The sequence below is a fragment of the Vombatus ursinus genome, unplaced genomic scaffold (genome assembly GCF_900497805.2).
Source record: "Vombatus ursinus unplaced genomic scaffold, bare-nosed wombat genome assembly UNPS02014830.1, whole genome shotgun sequence".
In the NCBI taxonomy this organism is placed as follows: Eukaryota; Metazoa; Chordata; class Mammalia; order Diprotodontia; family Vombatidae; genus Vombatus; species Vombatus ursinus.
The window spans coordinates 14,292,130-14,311,678 of NW_020954608.1; the positions used below are offsets into that span (position 1 = coordinate 14,292,130).

The window sequence follows — 19,549 nt, forward strand, 5'->3', positions numbered from 1 at the left end:
TAGATTGGCCAGAGCAGTGAGAGGGTAAGTGATTTATCCAGGATCACATAGCCAGTATGTATCAGAGGTAGGCCTTGAACTCAGGTCTTTCTGACCCAGAGGCCTACTCTCTATCCTCTATACTGCATTGCCTCTATTTTATATGAGAAGGTTCTTAAACAATGAGTATAGGAACATGTATTCTTTTTCTTTTTTCTTCTATTTTTTAGAGCTGTGAAAATTGTCAAATATGGATGAGGATAGTTCCAGTTCCAGTGATTCTGATGAAGAATCTAAAAAAAAAGAGTCAAAGCCCACTGAACCATCCGTCCCTTTTTTACAAGCTCAAACACAGTTTATTGCTGCCATTGCACCTACAATTAACATTCAGGATGAACGCTTCATTGACTTAACTACATCTCCTGCATTTAAGTGTCTGGATGAGGTATGGTTGTCTTTTTACTTTATGGTAATGTGTTCAGTGTTGTTATTGACTTTTTAAGTTTTTTTGTTTGTTTTTTCAAACCCAGGGATGGGGAATAAAGGGTGGGAAATGATACCTCCAAATCTCTAATGGATCTCTTAAATGTGGGATATTCCTTCCAGTGCTGTAGATCACAACCTATTCATCCCTGCCTAACTGGAAAGACTTGTTTATGTCCTCATGTCGATTTGCCATCAAGGATCCATCTGATATACTATGGGCTTTCCTTGAGACCTCTTGACAATGCATGAATACCACTGGAGCACCAAGGTGCCCGTTGCCTTATCCCTCACTTTCTCTATGTAACTGGCCCATCTTCTTTTTTGATCATGCATTTCTTTGAAGACATCCTTTGTACCACTTCTGTGTAGTTCCTTGTTTATAATGTGTTGTAGCTTACATCTCCATTGCCTTTTAGGTTATCTGCAACTTTCATTTTTAAGAGATTGTAGTGTTCTATGACACAGCCATTGAATATCACCAGAAAAAAAGAACATTAGTATTTAAAGAAAAAAAAAAGATGGCCCTTTGTTTCAAGAAGAAGCTTAGGGTCATTAAAGTAATTTTTCTGTTTCCTAGAAGCAATCTAGTCTGTTCTCCTGCAGTTAATTCTGGGTCTAAATCAATACATACACACATACACACACACACACACACACACACACACACACACATACACACATATACACACATGTATATACATGCATATATAAAAGCATATAGACATATATACGTGCATATATATGTATATACATAATAAACATGTACATGTATATACAAATATATAATGTATGCATGTATGTATGTTGTATATACACGCCCAATTGATCAGCTCTATAAGTTGCCCAGTCAATTATATATATAATTCCGGACAACACATATTATTCATCTACTTATTTTTCCTATGTGCAAAGTGTAGCCAAATTCTTTTGAGGAATTTTGAATCTCATGTGGAAGGTTCTGCAATATTCTGGAACTCTGTATAGTCGATACAGTGTTGTCCAAAACAGGAACACACGTAGGATCTCACCATCTATATCCTTCTTCAGCCCAGGTTCTACACTCATTGTCCTTCATGACATAGTTGACCTTTTTTTTTTTTTAACAAGAATGCCATCCATCTCCCTGTTTTATATTTTGTTTGATACTGATAATCAAAGAATTATCAAGGTTATCTCCATTGTTACACTTTTCAAGGACTTATAATTTTGACATGAATTGAAGATACCTTGCTGGGATAGAAACTTTAAGGCAATGTTTTGTTGTACTGAACCAGATGTTTGTTGCCCTCAGTAGTCAACAAACAATATGCGCAGTAAGATCTCGTATTTCTGAAATCTTTTGGCTACTTGTGTGATGGTAATAATGTGCTCTACTGTGAAAGCTTTGCCTTTCTCCTTCTGATAACCCCTATCAAGGATGCCTTGACGTGCTGTATATGTAGGTCTCATAAAAATGCATGTGTCTGGGAATATGGATTGATAGTTTAGAAGCCTATTTAAAAACTTCCTGTTTATTTCAATTGAAGATGTTAATAATGTTACTCTGGTTTAAAAGCCCTTTCCAGACATGTCCCCACCTCTCCTTAGAAAGTTAGGTCATGTGGCAGCTAGGTGGTGCAGTGGATAGGGCGCCAGTCCTTCAGGTCTGGCCTCAGATACTTCACACTTACTAGCTGTGTGACATTGGGCACACTTAATCCCAATTGCCTCACAGGAAAAAAAAAAGTTGGGTTGAGAACAAAAAGCTTTTCTTAAGGAAATGGATTAAGAGTATAAATTAAACTTTAAACAAAGACTATCTCTGATTTTATTAAGATCTTTGGGTACTCTATTACCTACCCTTTTACTGTTATTATTAGTGAGTGGGCTAGGACCCATCCTTCATTCAGAAAGGATTGAAATATTAATCTCTGGGAAAAGACCCTTGTAATTGTTGAGAGTAGTGATCAAAAAAGGAACCTAGTAGTGGTTATTTTTCTGAAATATTAACCCAAAACTGTATTTTAACATATGACATTTTCATTGTTCAAGATTCTCTTAAATGTTATCTCACCCTGGAATAGAAGGACATGTCTGAAGGCATGGGAGTGAGGGAAGGAAGGAACTCTGCTAATTTGGACATCTCTTTAAGCTTAGAAGTACTTGAACTCAGACACATAACAATCACTGGCTGTGTGATTCTGGGCAAGTCACTTAACCTCAATTGCCTCATATAAAAAAAAAAAAAAGCCAAACCAAAACAAAACAAAAAATGTTTGTTATACATTGTGTTCTACAGAACAGTTTAAAATATAGCATACTTTGTTATAATAATAATTAGTATCTATATACCACTTTAAGGTTTGCAAAGCAGTTTACAAATATTACATCATTTTACAATACACATATTTAGTAAATATTTGTTATTTTTTTTTCTTCCTGGACTTGTAGTTTCTTTGAGGTGGGAAATTCTGGTATAGAAACTTCCTCCAGTGATGTGGAAGGCAATTTATCTGTCACAGTATAAAATAATTGTGTTTGTTTCCTGGAGCACAGAGATGTTAAGTGACTTGTGATAAGCACACAGCCTTTATATGGCAGCAGCAGGCTGTAAACGTAGATTGGCCAGTTCCAGTTGGGCAACACAGCTTCTTCCTGCCTTCCTCCCTCCCTCCCTCCCTCCCTCCCTTCCTTCCTTCCTTCCTTCCTTCCTTCCTTCCTTCCTTCCCTCCTTCTCTCCTTCCCTCCTCTCTCTCTGTCTACACAGGGAATCATACCCTTACCCACAGATGCTCTGCCCAAAGGAATATAAATTTTGATCGCTGAAACCTCACAAGATATCTTGAGGTTTATGGCCTAGATTTCTTTTTTAAGGACCATATCTTGAGCCCAAATCACTCAGACTCTCTTAGATTGGCCAACAACAGGTCTTAGCCCAAGTCTCTTTTGGCCATTGTTTGGCTCAGAGGGAATGTAAATAGCAGTTGTTTCTCTTTTGGCCAGAAACCCTGAAGGTCTTCCCTTCCCAGATTGATTGATCTTTTTTTTTGACTAAGTAAAAGAAGTCATTCTTTGGCTTATTTCTTCTTACCTAGCCTTAATCACTGAATGATCATTGCCTCAGACAAACTGACACCTGGGAAAGACCTTAGTGTAAAAAGGCCAAGATCTTCCACTGCATCTGGGGCCATCTCCAGTCATCCTGATTTATATCTTGCCCCTGGACTCAGATGGCCCAGAGGAGAAAATGAGACTGGTGACTTCGCATAGCCCTGCCTCACTTAAACCCAATTCACTTGCAAGTCACAACATCATTTTCCCAATGTCATAAGCCTCTTCCAGAATGAAGGACAGACAACATGGTTCTAGAGGGAAAATCTTAATGCTAACCAATTTGAATGTACATCAAGAAATTAAAAGAATTCATGCCCAAATGGCTATAAAACTGTACATACACTTTGATTCAGCAATACCACTACTAGGTCTGTATCCGAAAGAGATCATTAAAAAAAGAAAAAGGACCCATATGTACAAAAATATTTATGGCAGCTTTTTTTGTGGTGACAAAAAATTGTAAATCGAGGGGATGCCCATCAATTGGGGAATGGCTGAACAAGTTGTGGTATATGAATGTAATGGAATACTATTGTGCCAAAAGAAAGGATAAGTAGCCAGATTTCAGAAAAACCTGAAAAGACTTACATGAACTGATGCTGAGAGAAGTGAGCAGAACCAGGAGAACATTGTATGTAGTAACAGCAACATGGTGCAGTGACCAACTTTGATAGACTTATCTCTTCTTAACAATGCAATGATCTAAGACAATTCCTAAAGACTCATGATGGAAAATGCTATCCAAATCCAGAGGAAGAACTATGGAGTCTGAATACGTATCAAAGCACACTGTTTTCTTTTTTTGTTGTTTTTTCTTTCTCATGGTTTTTTTTCCTTTTGTTCTGATTCTTCTTTCACAACATGACTAATGTGGAAATATGTTTAATATGATTGTACATGTATAGCCTATATCAGATTGATGCCATCTTAGGGAGGGGGAAGGGAAGGAAGGGAGAAAAAAAATTGGAACTCAAAATCTTATAAAAGTGAATGTTCAATACTATCTTTACAGGTAATTGGAAAAAATAAAATATTATTAAGTGGGAAAAATAAAAAGAAAAACAAATTTTAAAAAAGATCCTACAAAAAAAAAATTTTAAAGAGTTCTAAGAAAAGGAGGTAGTCAATTTTGGTGACCTTTACTTCTGTCCACACTGTTAACTCTCCTTCTTGACTTTATATCATCTGCAAATTTGATAAGCATACTCTCTTTGCTTTTATTCAAGTCAGTGATAAAATTGTTAAACACAATAGGGCCAAGGTATTCCTCCAGAGCAGCAGTTGTCAAACTCTCAGTTCTAGGACCCCTTTATACTCTTAAAAATTGAGGACTCCATAGAAAGCTTTGGTTTATGTAGGTTATATCTATTGAATTTACATCTTGATATTATAAAGCATTTTGACCTCAGAGATTCCCTGAAAAGGTCTTTTTTTGGATCCCCCAGGGGTTCCCTGACTGCACTTTGAGAATCACTGCTCTTGAGAAATTCTTCCAAGATGTCAGAAAAGCTTTAATGACTGCCCTTTCTAACTGGCTATTCAGCTAGTTCCAAATCTACCCACCTGTATTTTCATCTAGCTCTGTTTTACCAGGATTGTACCCCTGTCAAAAGGGAAATGAGGTTAGTCTGGCATGAGTTGTTCTTTAATGAAGTGCTCTTGGGTCTTTTGATCATCTTTTCCTTTCTAAATTCTCATTAGTCATTGCTTTAATGAAATAATTTTAGATTTTTCCAGGAATTCAGTGCAAGCTGTTCTACTTAAATCACCTACCATGGCTCAGCAATCCCATGAACCAATTCTTTCAGTGCCATGGCACGTAGATTGCCTGAGTTTACTGAGCTGAACTTGCCAAGGGCAGCTAGCTGTTCTCTTACTGTTTCCCTAATTATCTTTAGTTGCAACTCCCTGCGTGTCATTTTTATTCTTCCTTTCCAATCCAAGGATTGTTCTTGGCGGAAAAAACAGAAGCAAAATAAAAGTTGAGGATTTCCACTGTAGTGGGGTGGAGCCAAGATGGCAGAGGGAAAGCAGTGACTTGCTAGAGCTCTCCCCCCAAACCCCTCCAAATACCTACAAAAAATGGCTCTAAACAAATTCTAAAGCAGCAGAACCCACAAAAAAACAGAGTAAAACAAATTTCCAGCTCAAGACAATCTGGATGGCTGATCAGAAAAGTATATCGCGCCGGGCTGGGAGAGGAGCACAGTTCGGCATGGGCGCGTAGGCCGCAGCAACCCTGGAGCAGGCCTCAGAGGACTGAATCGCGGGCAGCTGTGGCAGTTTCCAGACTTCTCAACCCATGAATGCCAAAGACAACTTAGAAGGTCAGTGGGAAAAGTCTGTTACTGGGTGAGAGAAGAAGCTAGATCTCAGCCACCCCGAGGGCAGCGGCTGGCTTCTGAGCTTCAGGCCCACAGACTGAGGGGGAATCGAGTGGCTGATCAGAGGGGGATTGCAAGGATCTCTTTGCCAGGGCTGAGGCAGGAATCTCTTGCTTTGCCCATGCTTGGATCTGGGTCACAGTTCTGAGGGGCAGTCCTGGGGCAAGGAGGAGCGCTGGCATGGTGGAGCTTGTTGTGGTGGTGGAAAGGAAACACCTCACCCCTTATCATAGCACCTTGGAAGAACTGACACTTTTCAGATCCCTAGAAGTACCTCTGAAAACAGCTGTACAAACCCCCGAAGCTTGGGATAGTACATTCTCCACATTGGAAACAGACTCTTACCTTAACAAAGAGTTTAAAACTCAAGTAATTGGTTGGGATCATGAGCAAGCAGCGCAAAAAGAGTCAGACTATATTATCTTACTTTGGTGACAAAGAAGATCAAAACATACAACCAGAAGAAGAAAACAAAGTCAAAGCTCCTCCATCCAAAACTTCTAAGAAAAATATGAATCAGTCCCAGGCCTTGGAAGAGCTCAAAAGGGATTTTGAGAAGCAAATAAGAGAAGTAGAGGAAAAACTGGGAAGAGAAATGAGAGTGGTGCAAGAAAATCATGAAAAGCAAGTTAACAACTTGCTACAGGAGACCCAAAAAAATACTGAAGAAAATAACACCTTAAAAAATAGCCTAACCCAAATGGCAAAAGAGGTCCAAAAAACCAATGAAGAGAAGAATGCCCTAAAGAACAAAATTGGACAAATGGAAAAAGAAGTCCAAAAGATTACTGAAGAAAATACTTCCTTAAAAACTAGAATAGAGCAATTGGAAGCTAGTGACTTTATGAGAAATTAAGACACTGTAAAACAAATCCAAAAGAATGGAAAATTAGAAAACAATATGAAATATCTCATTGAAAAAACAACTGACCTGGAAAATAGATCCAGGAGAGAGAATTTAAAAATTATTGGACTATCTAAAAACCATGATCAAAAAAAAAAAAAGCCTAGACATCATCTTTCAAGAAATTATTAAGGAAAACTGCCCTGATATTTTAGAACCAGAGGGCAAAATAGAAATTGAAAGAATCCAACGATCTCCCCTTGAAAGAGATCCCCAAAGGAAAACTCCTAGGAATATTGTAGCCAAATTCCAGAGTTCCCAGGTCAAGGAGAAAATATTGCAAGTTGCCAGAAAGAAACAATTCAAGTATTGTGGAAACACAATCAGGATAACACAAGATTTAGCTACTTCTACATTAAGGGACCGCAGGGCATGGAATATAATATTCTGGATGGCAAAGGAGATAGGATTACAACCAAGAAGCACCTACCCAGTAAAACTGAGTATAATTCTTCAGGGGAAAAAATGATCATTCAGAGAAATAGAGGACTTTAAAGCATTCTTGATGAAAAGACCAGAGCTGAATAGAAAATTTGACTTTCCAATACAAGACTCAAGTGGAACATGAAGAGGTAAACAGGAAAGAGAAATCATAAGAGACTTATTAAGGTTGAACTATTTATATTCCTGCATGGAAAGATGATATTTGTAACTCATGAGACCTTTGCCAGTATTAGGGTAGTTGGAGGGAAAAAATTATATGTATGTATATATAGATATAGATAGATAGAGGGCACAGGGTGAGTTGAAGATGAAGGTGTCATATCTGGAGAATAAAATTAAGGGGTAAGAGAGGATTATACCAGGAGAAGGAGAAAGGGAAAGGTAGAATGGGGCAAATTATCTCACAAAAAAAACAGAAAAGAAAAGGCTGTTACAGTGGAGGGGAACCGGGGGAAGGTGAGAGGAAATGAGTGAATCTTATTCTCATAGGATTTGACTTAAGGAGGGTATAACATACACACTCAATTGGGTATGGAAATCTGTCTTACCCTACAGAAAAATAGGAGGGGAAGGGGACAAGAGAGTAGGGGGATGATAGAGAGGAGGGCAGATTGGGAAAGGGGGTAATCAGAAGCAAATACTTCTGAGGAGGGACAGGGTCAAAAGAAAGAATAGAATAAATAGGGGGGCAGGATAGGATTAAGGGAAATAGAGGTAGTTTTTCACAGCATGTCTACTGTGGAAGTGTTCTGCATAACTGCACAAGTATAGCCAATATTGAGTTGCTTGCCTTTTCAATGAGGGTGTGTGGGGAGGGAGGAAGGGAGAAAATTTGAAACCTAAAGTTTAAAAAAACACATGTTTAAAAAAAATGTTTTCACATGCAACTGGGAAATAAGAAATATAGGAAATGGGGTACAGAAATCTGTCCTGCCCTACAGGAAAATAGAAGGGGAAGGTGGGGAGAGATAGCAGGGAAAGCAGACTAGGGAAAGGGGTATTCAGAATGCATGCCATCTTGGGGTGGGGCAAGGGGCGAGATGGGGTAAAAATTTGGAACTCAAAATCTTGTGGAAGTAAATGTTGAAAACTAAAAATTTTTTTAAAAATTTTAAAAAAAGTTGAGGATTTCTCCCTTTTCTCCATCAATAGTTAACCATTATCCTATACTCCCCAAACTATATTCTTATCTTTTCTAAAGAAGAGAAACTTTCTTTTTCTCCTAGCCAAGGAAAACCCCCCAAACGCCCCCCAAAACCTTCTTAGTATTCCTTGTCTGTTTCAACTTACTCTTCAAGTAAGTCATGTCATATGTCATATGCTTGGGTTTTCATGTTCATCATCTATAGTTTGCTCTTGTTTACCATCCTCTGAAGGTGTCCTTTTAAAAATCTAAGTTGATCAGTTAATTCCATGTACATTCACATTCATATTCACTGTTTAAGCAAGTCTTACTCCTCAGAATTGTTTCTTTATTGGGTCTTCAGAGTTTAATTTTTGAGAACTTCCTATACTTCTTAGGTTGATTTCCCCCACAGAGTTTTGTTCATAATAACATGCTTATCCTTTCTTTGAACTGAAATCTGTTCTCCAAAAATGCTCAGCTTTCCCATCTCTTACAACATAGTCCAAAATAGAACAATGATTTGCCCTTAAGTTTCTATCATTTCTACTTCAGTAATCAGATCTTCCTTGTTAGTGAGAATTAGGTTTTATTCTGGACTTCATCAATTCTTTTTTTGAAGGAGGAAATTATTATTGTTAAAGAAAACCAATAGTTTATTAGGTCCTTAGATTTTGGCATAGAGAGAACTTGAACAAATGTCCGCTATTGCTACTATCATGTCTGCATTTGTGAGCTATTTACCAAACTCTTTTTTTATTTCCTCTTTACATCCAGGTGGACTGTAACATTGCCTAATAACAATACTGCTTCTGTTTCTGTATTTACCACGCTATCCTTCTGGTTCCTGAATTTCCTCACATCATACATTACTTATGTAATATGTAATACTATGATACTCATCCTTTTAACTATCTTATTCCCTTTGAATAAAATACAACTTTTCAGAGCTATATTTCAGTCATGAATATAATCCTAGGTCTCAGGGATGAGTTCTATAATGTTCAGTTTTCCTCCAAGCATTAGAATCTCTAGTTTGCCTCACTTGTTAACCTATGCACAGTGCATTTGTATATAGATATTTAGATAAATATAAATATTATAATATATAAATATTTATCTAGATATCGATATCTAGATAGATAGATAGATAGATAGGTAGGTAGATATTTGTAGATAGATACCTGAGGCCATTACTTTTATTGTTTGTTCGTCTTGGATTTTTCTTGAATTTCTGATCATCTTTGTAGTTGTAGCTCCTCCTACATCATAGCAACTCTTTCTGGCATCTAACTTGGTGGAAATATATAGGCAGTTTTCTTCCTCCTCTTTACTTTTCAGACCCAGTTCATTTTAAAACCTTTTTTAGTAGATTTGTAGGACCTGAGGTAAATTATTTCCTACTACCTTTTGTTAGACACTCCCCATCACTGGCCGAGAGGCTATCATCCTGTGTTAAGCCATAGTTCAAAAATCCAAATCTCGTTGCCAGGCACCGTCTTCTTAACAAGCTTTCCTCCTCCCCAAGTATGCACTATCTCCTGAAGCCATCTCCATTAGTTGCCAGGAATGATTAAAAACCACTCTTAGTCCCCTCAAGTGTTTCAATTTCTTATCCAGGATTTCATAATCTATAACAAAACTTTGTTTCCTCTTGCATTTGAACCTACATGATTCACCAGCAGTAGGCAATAATCAACAGTCTTGGGGTGTTCTTTATCAAGATCCTGGATACTTACCCAAGAAAGATATTGCCTATTTAAATGGGAAGTCCTACACTTTGTTTCGATGTATGCAAGTTCACAAGTGTAGAATTTGGGAGGTATGGCTAGACAACAGTGCATGTGAGGAAGATGTATAGTATTGGTTGTATTGCAATAGCTCAAAATGCATCAACATTATAGTGTCAAAACAAAAACAAAACCCAATGTATTATTAGGCTACATTATAAAAAGAATGGTTTTTAGAAGGTAGGAAGTGGTTAATCCTGCTGCTCTCTGCCTTAGAATCTAATCTGGAGCATTGTGTTCAGTTCTGAGCTCCATGTTTTAGGGAGAACAAGCAGTACCATGGCCATAGGATACTGATCAGGATAGCAACCAGTCAGGAGATAATGCCCTACAAGGGTCAGTTGAAGCAACAAGGCTGACATGATAACTGCCTTCAGGTACTTTCAGATTTGTTATGTGGATGATTAGATTCATTCTGTTTTGACCCAGAAGGCAGAACTATAAATAATAGGTAGAAATTGCAGAGAAATAGATTTAAATCTAATTATTTATTGAGGTCTTATTGATTTTTATAGTATAATAGTACCAGAATGTGGTAGTTGATTGCTAGCTACTGTAGTGGATTCATAATTGTTCTAAATTACCATCATATTCCTTGATACTGTCCCTAAGTGTGTCTTTGAAGTTTTTTTTTCCCTTAATGTATTTAAAATAGACTCCTTCAGTTGAAATAATGACTGTGTCAGCATGATGAAGTCATAAAGTTATAGGAGTAAAATTCCTGGGGGCAGGAATCAGATTAAAATTGGGAAGTGTTTAAGAAAATAAATAAATAAAAGTATAAAAATGCAACCTTGATCATGTTAACTTTTGGTTTGAGGGGAGGGAAAGTGTTTTGGCCTTTCTTTATGTCCCTCGGCACTTAGCACATAAATAATTGCTTAATAAAATGCTTGTTGCCTGAACTAAATGAATGGCTGCTCTGGCTAAAGGCTCTGCTCCCTGTCTCCTTGTGAATTCCAGTCTCTGCACCTTTGGTCATGCAAAAATAATGTCTTCCACCATTGTTTCTTCCTATCCAATTCCTTCGTATTCTTCAAGTCCAGCTCAAGCCCCATCTTCTCTGAGAAACCTTCTGACCTAAACCATAGCCATCCCTTACTTCTCTGAACTACAGCATTGATTTGCATCACTCATTTGGCTCTTCTCATACATTTCATATTATTATCTTTTAATGTCTACCTACTTTGTTTCTTTAACAAAAAATTACATTTTTCTTGAATGCAGGAATTATGTACTATCATCGTCTGTATCAGTCAATCAGTCAATCAATGTAAGCCAGTCACTGTGCTAGGCACTGGGTATACAAAGACAATGAGTTAGGCCCTGCTCTCAAGGAGTTTACATTCCATTGGGGAGGTGGCGGGGGGGGGGTTGAGAGGCACTTGTAGCTGAAGGAATCAGTAAAGGCCTTTATATGGGAGGAAGTGATACTTGAGCTAAGTTTTAAAGGAAGATAGGGATTCTGAGAATCAGAGGGCAGGAGAGGGAGTGCATTCCAGGCAAGGGGGACAGCCTGTGCAAAGGCAAGGAGAGTGGAAATGGAATGGGAATCAAGTCCATTTACCTGAACTATAAAGTGCAGGAAAGGAACTAACAAATGATAAGCCTAGAAAGGTAATTTGGAGTCAGATTATAAAAGTCTTTAAATGACAAAGAGAAGAGTTTGTATTTGAAGTCATAGGAAGCCACTGGATCTTTTTTGAGTGGGGATAAAGCATGGTCAGATCTATGCTTTAGGAATATCATTTCTTCAGTTGTGTGGAGAATGGTTTAGAGAGATGAGAAACATGAGGCAGGGTATCTCCTACAATGCTTTGAACATATTAGTTACTTTATATATATTTATCTTTAATATTTGTTATTCTCTTGAGGTTAGATCAAGGCTTAAATATATTTAAATATTTTGTTTTTGATTTTCAAAAAGTTTGACTTGGTTAATAATATGTAGTTTAATGCTTCTCTTATTCCAATTTACGTTTACTCTTGGTCCCAGGGATTTTTCTGCTACACACTTCAGAGTGATTTTTAGTTGATAACACATAATGAAATTTTTGTACAATTGTTCAAACATTGAAACAAGACTTCTTTCATTTCTGTACCTCAAAACACTTTCATATGTCATCTTACTTTTTCAATAATCTTGTGAGGTAGGATAGAGTACAGTAAATTTAATTATACCTATTTTACAGATTTAAACCTGAAGTGGAGAAATATTGAGTCGATTGTTTAAGATCACAGAGCCAGGCCAGGATTATAACTCAGCTTGATTCCCAGTCCAAGAGCACTGAGGCCCTTTTCAAACCTCACCTCATAAACTTCTATTCCCAGGATTTTAAAAAATTAACATTTTACAGTATACTTCAGATTCCATATCCATTTAGGTTTTTTTTTTAAATTCCAAATGATATTTTACACAATTAGTTTTTTTCATATATTACATGACTGGTTGTTTTCAAAAGCACATGCATTAAAGTTTAAAAATCTAGCAAACTTTTTAAAAAAAGTATACAAGAAACCACGTTATTGTTAGTCTCCCTTTCAGCTGGCAACCTGACATGCACAATTTTTCAAGGTTCTTTTTAGCTGTCAAGAAAGTCTAAACAGTCCCAGAGTTTATTAAGGTAAAAAATTAAATCCCATTTTCCATAAATACTTTTCAGGTTATGATAAGTCCATATTTCATGAATTTTGGTAAGTATGCATTTTAGAATAAGGAATAAAAACAACTATTTTATGTGAAAAATAATAAGGTTTATATATGTATTTAAAAGGCATAAAAAGGTATATATATATGTATTATATATATAAATAAAGGTTTATAAAAGATATTATATGTCTGGACATATAATTCCACCAGTGTAGGGAATGCAATTGCTTATAACTATTTTGGTGATGGTGATTGTAACATATCTACATATATATATATGCATATATATATATGTGCATCTGTGAATATAATATTCCTCTGCTTGGGACACTACCATGGAGATTTGATGAGGCAAGAGTGCTGGACAGCAAGCATCACCAGGAGTTACCCAAGTTCTAGGGGCATTTCCCTGAGGAAAGAGAGAAAGAGAGGTATACATACATACACACAGATATAAATATATCTATACAAACACATCCTCTATTTGTAAACTTTATCCAAGGGACAAAATCTGGTATTTGCCTCATTTTTACCTGACTTCGAAGTAACTAGTAAAAAATCTTTCTTCTCTGGAAGATAGAATTAGGTTTAATATAGAGGAGATCATCCAATACAAGAATTTTCTTGGGGCAAATGGGGAGGGGAGCCAATAGGAGAAGGATTACTGTAACAACTATATTTAGCTTCTTACATGTCTAATCTTATTTTTGAAATATGTGCAATTTTTCACAGACCTTAACAATATCTGAAATGTTCTGCTTTCTACTGGTATCAAATTTGGGGAAAATATTTTATTTTTTTCTCTAGGGAAACTCAATTTAACTAAAGTAGTCAGAGGCAACTTTAACTTTTATTTGTATGCAATATCATTCTAAGTGTTGATAGTTTTCTACCTGGGAGACTGGCTCTATCTGTAGATGGTCACCTCACCTTAGGGTCCCTTTGCTATAAACCTTAGACCTCCCTTTCCCTTCTGCAGTTGAGGGGCAGAATATAGAGAGGCCTGCTGCTTGGCCTGCCCCTCCTTTGCTGCAGGGGACACCCCCAGGAGACTTCAGTGCAGAGATGCCCTTCACAGAAATGTTCTAAGCTAGAACTCTGATGCTAAGTTAATCTCCAAACTTCCCCCTCAGCTAGAAAGTTCAGACATTCCACTCCACTGATCCCTGTGTTTCAGGACTGTAGTCAGTCTATGGAAAATTCTCCCATTCCTAGTCAGCTCCCTCCCTCCCTGGTTTCCATCCTCCAACCCTTTTACTATAATCTTATATTTTTCTAGATAATAGTACCTCTGACACGAGGTTGTTGGGAGGATCAAATTAGATTTCACATGCTTTGCAAAACTTCGAGTGCCAAAGTCCTTGTCTGTCAAGTGGTTCAACATTAGAAACGGATATAATTTTATCAATGGATATGAAACTAAGAAGATTCATTGTTATCTGCTTTGCAGGACCAGTGGGCCATGTGACTTGAGGCTCCTCCCCATTAGAATGTGAGTGCCTCGAGAGCAAGAACTGTCTTGCTTTTCTGTTTGTACCTGAAGTGCTTTAATATATGCCTTTTCTTTCACTTACTAGACATGGTAGTGTGCAAGGGTTAACCTATTTTCAAAAAAGAAAGACTTTTATTTGAGATTATAGACTTTTTCCATTCACATGAGAACATTTTCCATTTGCTTACTAACTGCTTTGTACTTTAGTAAAACTTTGTTCATTTGTGAATTATTCTGCATGGGTGACCATGGTAGTAAAATGCTGTTTGGAGATTATATAAATGCTTTTCTAGTTCTATCAAAGTTAAAATAAATTCTGGCATAGGTACAGGAAGAAAATAACATTTTTAAACAGTGGATTATGGAGAGCCATCAAAACACTAGTTGTTATAAACAATCTCTTAACCCACAAAAACTTTCATAATTGTTTTGGCAAAAAGAACTTATACCTTCAGCTGCTGAAATGAAATTGCCAGTTAATGGAGTCCTTTTTCCTTTCTTTATTTGGTCACTTAGGAAGTCAAAGAAGGAATGATGTTGACTTTACCACAAGGGCTTTTTATCTATCTAGAAATAATCTTTTGTAATGTGAAATATGCTGAAAATTGCAGTAGAAAGTGATTGAGAAAGAACTTGATGTCATAAGGCATGATCAGGCCCATAAAGTGTACGAGCACACATATGTCACCTTGTTTAAAGGACAGCCGATGACCCCTGAGTACGGCCCTTATTGGTTGGCCTATGCTCCGAGTGAATGGCCTTCTGGGGCTCAAGATGATGGACTTTAGATTCACAAGCCACTCTTTTCTTGTGTTCAATGAAAAAGGACGAGACATTGCCCTCAGTCCACTTTACCTGTTCTTTTCCCTGTTCAGAAAACAGAGCAGTATCATGCAGTAGAGACTGCTTGCATTTCTGGGGTGGGAGAGAATGTCTGTGTATTCACAGCACCTCTTCCTTACAGGATCTCGTAATGGTTGCCTTAGAATAGGTGGGGAGTGCAGAGAAATGGATAGAGATCTTCGAGCCAGGAAGACTTCAGGTCAAGTCCTACTTGTGGCACATATTGGCTAAGTAACTCTGGACAAGTCACTCTCTAGGCAGAGAAGGTGCTGACCTACATTGGTAGAGGATATGTGCCTTGCACAAAGTAAGTGGATAATAAATACTTATCAGCTGACTGATTGATCTACCTATACCAAAGAAATAACAGATCTAGTACCTTTCTTTATGTGCATCCCCAGGACCTAAGAGGAGAGGCTCTCCAAGGATGGGTAACACCATCATTGGACATTGCGTCATGTGTGACCCCATATAACTAAGTGGGGGCAAATGAACAATATCAGTAAATTATCATTAAAATCTCCATGATTTATCAAACCCAAATCTGATGGGGTCTATAGAGAGGGGTCTATGTATTTGAGCAATCCATCTTGTTAGATATTTATAGGCAGTTTTCTATCTCCCTCCTTTTTTAATTTTAAAAGCTATTGATTAGATTGGCAAATTCAACAGAAATACAGACATCACTTCACATACACACAAATATACACTCCTATCACCACCACCACCCACGAACCCACACACACACACACATACACACCAGAGAGGACCCCAAGATCCTCTAAACCCACAACTGTGATAATCAAGCTCAGTATCTGTTTGGCTCAGATGGTTCTGTGGCTAAAGACTTCACTGAAGGGCTGGGCTGGCTGTGTGCCCTGCTTGCTTGTTTCCTTTGCTGCTATCCCTATGTGCACCCCTCTATCAGGAGATGGGTAGTCTGTTTTATCATTAGTTCTCTGGAATCTTCATTGGTCATTACAGTGATCAGAGTTCCTAATTCTTTCAAAGTTGTTTGTCTATATCTTACTGTTGTCACTGTATAAGTTGTTCTGGTTCTGTTCACTTCGTTCTGCATCAGTTCACACAAATCTTTCCAGGTTTCTCTGAAACCATCCCTTTCATTATTTCTTACAGCACAATAATACTCTTATCACATGAATGTACCATAACTTGTTGAGCCATTTCCCAATTTATGAACAACCCTTCAGATTCCTATTCTTTGCCCCCCTCAAAAAAAAGCTATAAATATTTTTTGTATATCCTTAGTTAGATTTGTTTTGCTTAGGACTAATACCTCCCTAAATCTGCCTTCCCTCTAATTTCCTTTTCTTCCTTCTCCCCTTTCCCTCCTTTTCTCCTGTTGAGTAAAATGTAAGATGTATTTCTGTACCCAACTCTATGTTTGTGTGTATTTTTCCCTTCTTTGACTAGTTCGGATGAAAATGAAGATGAAGGGTCAGCTGCTTCCCTCATCCCCTCCTTCTCATTTGTATAGATGTATACTTGTACATCCTGATTGTGAGATATTTTTCCTAACTTTCTTCTCTCTTCCCTTCCTCTCCCAGTATATTTCTCTTGCCCTCTTTCCATTCCTAAGATCATCACAACAGAACCATTCCCAGGTTTTGTCTAATTAGACTCCCTCTATGACCCCTGATGATAATAGAGTTCATAGGGGACATGTACATTGTCTCCCCATAATTGAATATGAGAAGTTTATCCTTATTTAGTCTGTTGATTGTTCAATGACTGTTCATTTGTGTTCACCTTTTTATGTTTCTCTTAACTCTTGTATTTGAACTTCAAAGTTTCTGTGCAGGTTCAATCTCTTCATTAGGAATTCTTGGGGGTCCTTCTATTTCATTAAATATACATTTTTCCCCATGTAGGATTATATTTAGTTTTTCTGGCTGACATTCTTGGTGCTAAGCCAAGGATTTTGACATCCATTTGCTTTCTGGGATATTTTATTATGATCCCTATTCTTTGTGTTATCTGTTGGTTCTACCACTATGTTCTCTGGGAATTGAGTAATGAGGTTTTCACAAATCAAATGGGTGGCATGGTTGCAAGTTGCTGCAAACTTTCAAAAAGTGTTAATGTTAACTAGTCAGATCTAGGGCATAGTTTGATCATTGCCCTCTTGGACTTTCTAGGCTATAGACCCTGATTTGCATCCAAGCAGCACAACTGAGGACTTGGCTTTTGGTGCAGTTCTAGTGTCCAGTTGCTGGCCCTAGCCCCCATTGGTTTACTGAAAGACCCTGCAGGTTCTGAGCAACAGATCTTCAGGTCTGCCCTTGTTCCATAGTTCCTGCCCTGGTCACTTGCCTTTGGGCTGAATTTGTGATCTGGGGGAGGAAAACTGACCCACTGTGATTTCCTCTTTGTCTTCATGAACAATACTCAGTCTGATGCTCTTTAAAAAAAATTTAGAGTAGCTTTGGGGAGAATTGGAATGTACTGTTTCATTCTTCATCCTTGCTGGTCTTCTAATAACTATTTTTAAAAAGACATTTTTTATCCAATTCTGATATTTTGCTTTGTTTTTGAAAAGTATATTACTATGATTGACACTTCCTTAAGAGTGATTTCTTTTTAAATTTTTTCTTTGTCTTTATAATTCTGTAATTTTATAATGATATGCCTTAATGAATCAATGTGAGCATTTCTCCTTGTTGGTGTCCTACAGTTTTTATTGAAGAATGCTTCCTGATCTTGTCCATTCTAGAAAATTTTGGTAATTAGGTCTTCCAATGCAATGTCTACTTTTTTTTCCTCCATCAGTATCTTCTGGGGTCCAAAATAACCAAGTGCATTTTGACTTATTTCTGTTGGTGCACCTCAAGATTCTATCTTGCATTCTCTTCTCTTTCTGTACTCCCTCTCTGTGATCTCACCAGCTTCCATGGATTCAATTAATCTCTCTGTAGATGATTCCCAGATCTGTATTTCTAGTATTAGTCTCTCTCGCTGGAGCTCCAGGCCTCCATTTCGAGCCGCCTGTTGGACATTTTAAACTGGATGTCCCACATAAACATCTGAAACTGAACATATCCTGAAAGGACTCCTCTCTGCCCCCTTCCCCCACTCCTTCCTGCCACTAATTTCTCTATTTCTGTTGAAGGCACCGTCAGTATCCTCTTCCAGTTGCTCAAGTTCTCACCCTCAAATTCAACCTTGACTCTTTACTTTCCTTCCCTCCTCCCCTCCTTATGCCAAGTGTTGTAATGTCTAAAACAGAATTTATTCTTCTCCCCCCCAAACCTCCCCTTTCCCAAATTTCCTTATTTTTGTAGAAAGCAGAACCATCTTTCCACTGTCTTAGGTTTGTAATCTCAGCATTATCCTCAACTCCTTACTCTCTCTGTATTTTCATAATTCTTCTTCCATCTTGCCCCCGCTTTCTACTCACATAACTAGAACCTTAGTGTAGACCCTCATCACCTCTTATCTAGATTAATGCAACAGCTTCCTAATTCTTTTCCTTGCTTCAAGTCTCTCCTGTTCATCTTACAAACTCTTTCCAAAGTAATTTCCCATAAGCACAAATCTGACCATGTAAGTCCCCTACTCAACCAACTTTAATGGTTTCCTGCTCTATCTAGGATAAAATATGTTGTTGTGTTGTTCATTTGTTTTCAGTTGTGTTTGACTCTTCATGACCCCATTTGGGTTTTTCTTGGCAAAGATACTGGAATGGTTTGCCATTTCCTTCTCCAGCTCATTTTACAGATGAGAAAACTGAGGCAAACAAGATTAAGTGACTTGCCCAGGGTCACACAGCTAGTTAAGTGTTTGAAGCCAGATCATGAAGCTGAGTCTTCCTGACTCCAGGCCCAGCACTTTATCCACTACACCATCTATATGCTCAGGATACAATATAAACTCCTTCATTTAGCATTTATCACCTTTTACAACTAGGACCCAATCTGTCTTTTCAAAGTAACTAAAAAGTATTCTCTCTCCTACATGCTATAATCTTGTCAAATATGACTGACCTGTCTCTTTTTGTCACTCAGTATACTCCATCTCTCATCTCCATGCCTTTGTACTGGTCCCCACACACCTGGAATGCACTGCCTGTGTACCTCTACCTCCAAGAATCTCTCTCTTTCTTTAAGATAACAGCTCAAACACCATCTCCTACATGAATTCTTTCATGATCCCCCTGGCTGCTAGTGTACCCTCTCCCAGAGAACCTTGTATTTAATTACTTTATGTATTTGGATATATGTGTATATATACATAGATATATTTTAACTTTATATTTATGCTCTATATATTTTATATGTATTTGTTGTCTCCCCCAATAGAATGTAAGCTTATAATCCCATTAGTTAGAAAAATGTCTGGCA

The 19,549-nt window shown here is 37.6% G+C and overlaps 1 protein-coding gene across 2 annotated transcripts in view; it reads left to right on the forward strand.

The window, feature by feature from the left end:
- Positions 1–19,549, forward strand: part of CCDC146 (coiled-coil domain containing 146) — a 191,458-nt gene that overhangs the window by 24,255 nt on the left and 147,654 nt on the right. For both annotated transcript variants that reach the window (XM_027838605.1, XM_027838607.1), the window contains exon 2: positions 210–424. In XM_027838605.1, the coding sequence (XP_027694406.1) occupies positions 230–424 (195 nt within the window). In that variant the 5' untranslated portion in view covers positions 210–229. The remainder of the gene's footprint in view (positions 1–209; positions 425–19,549) is intronic.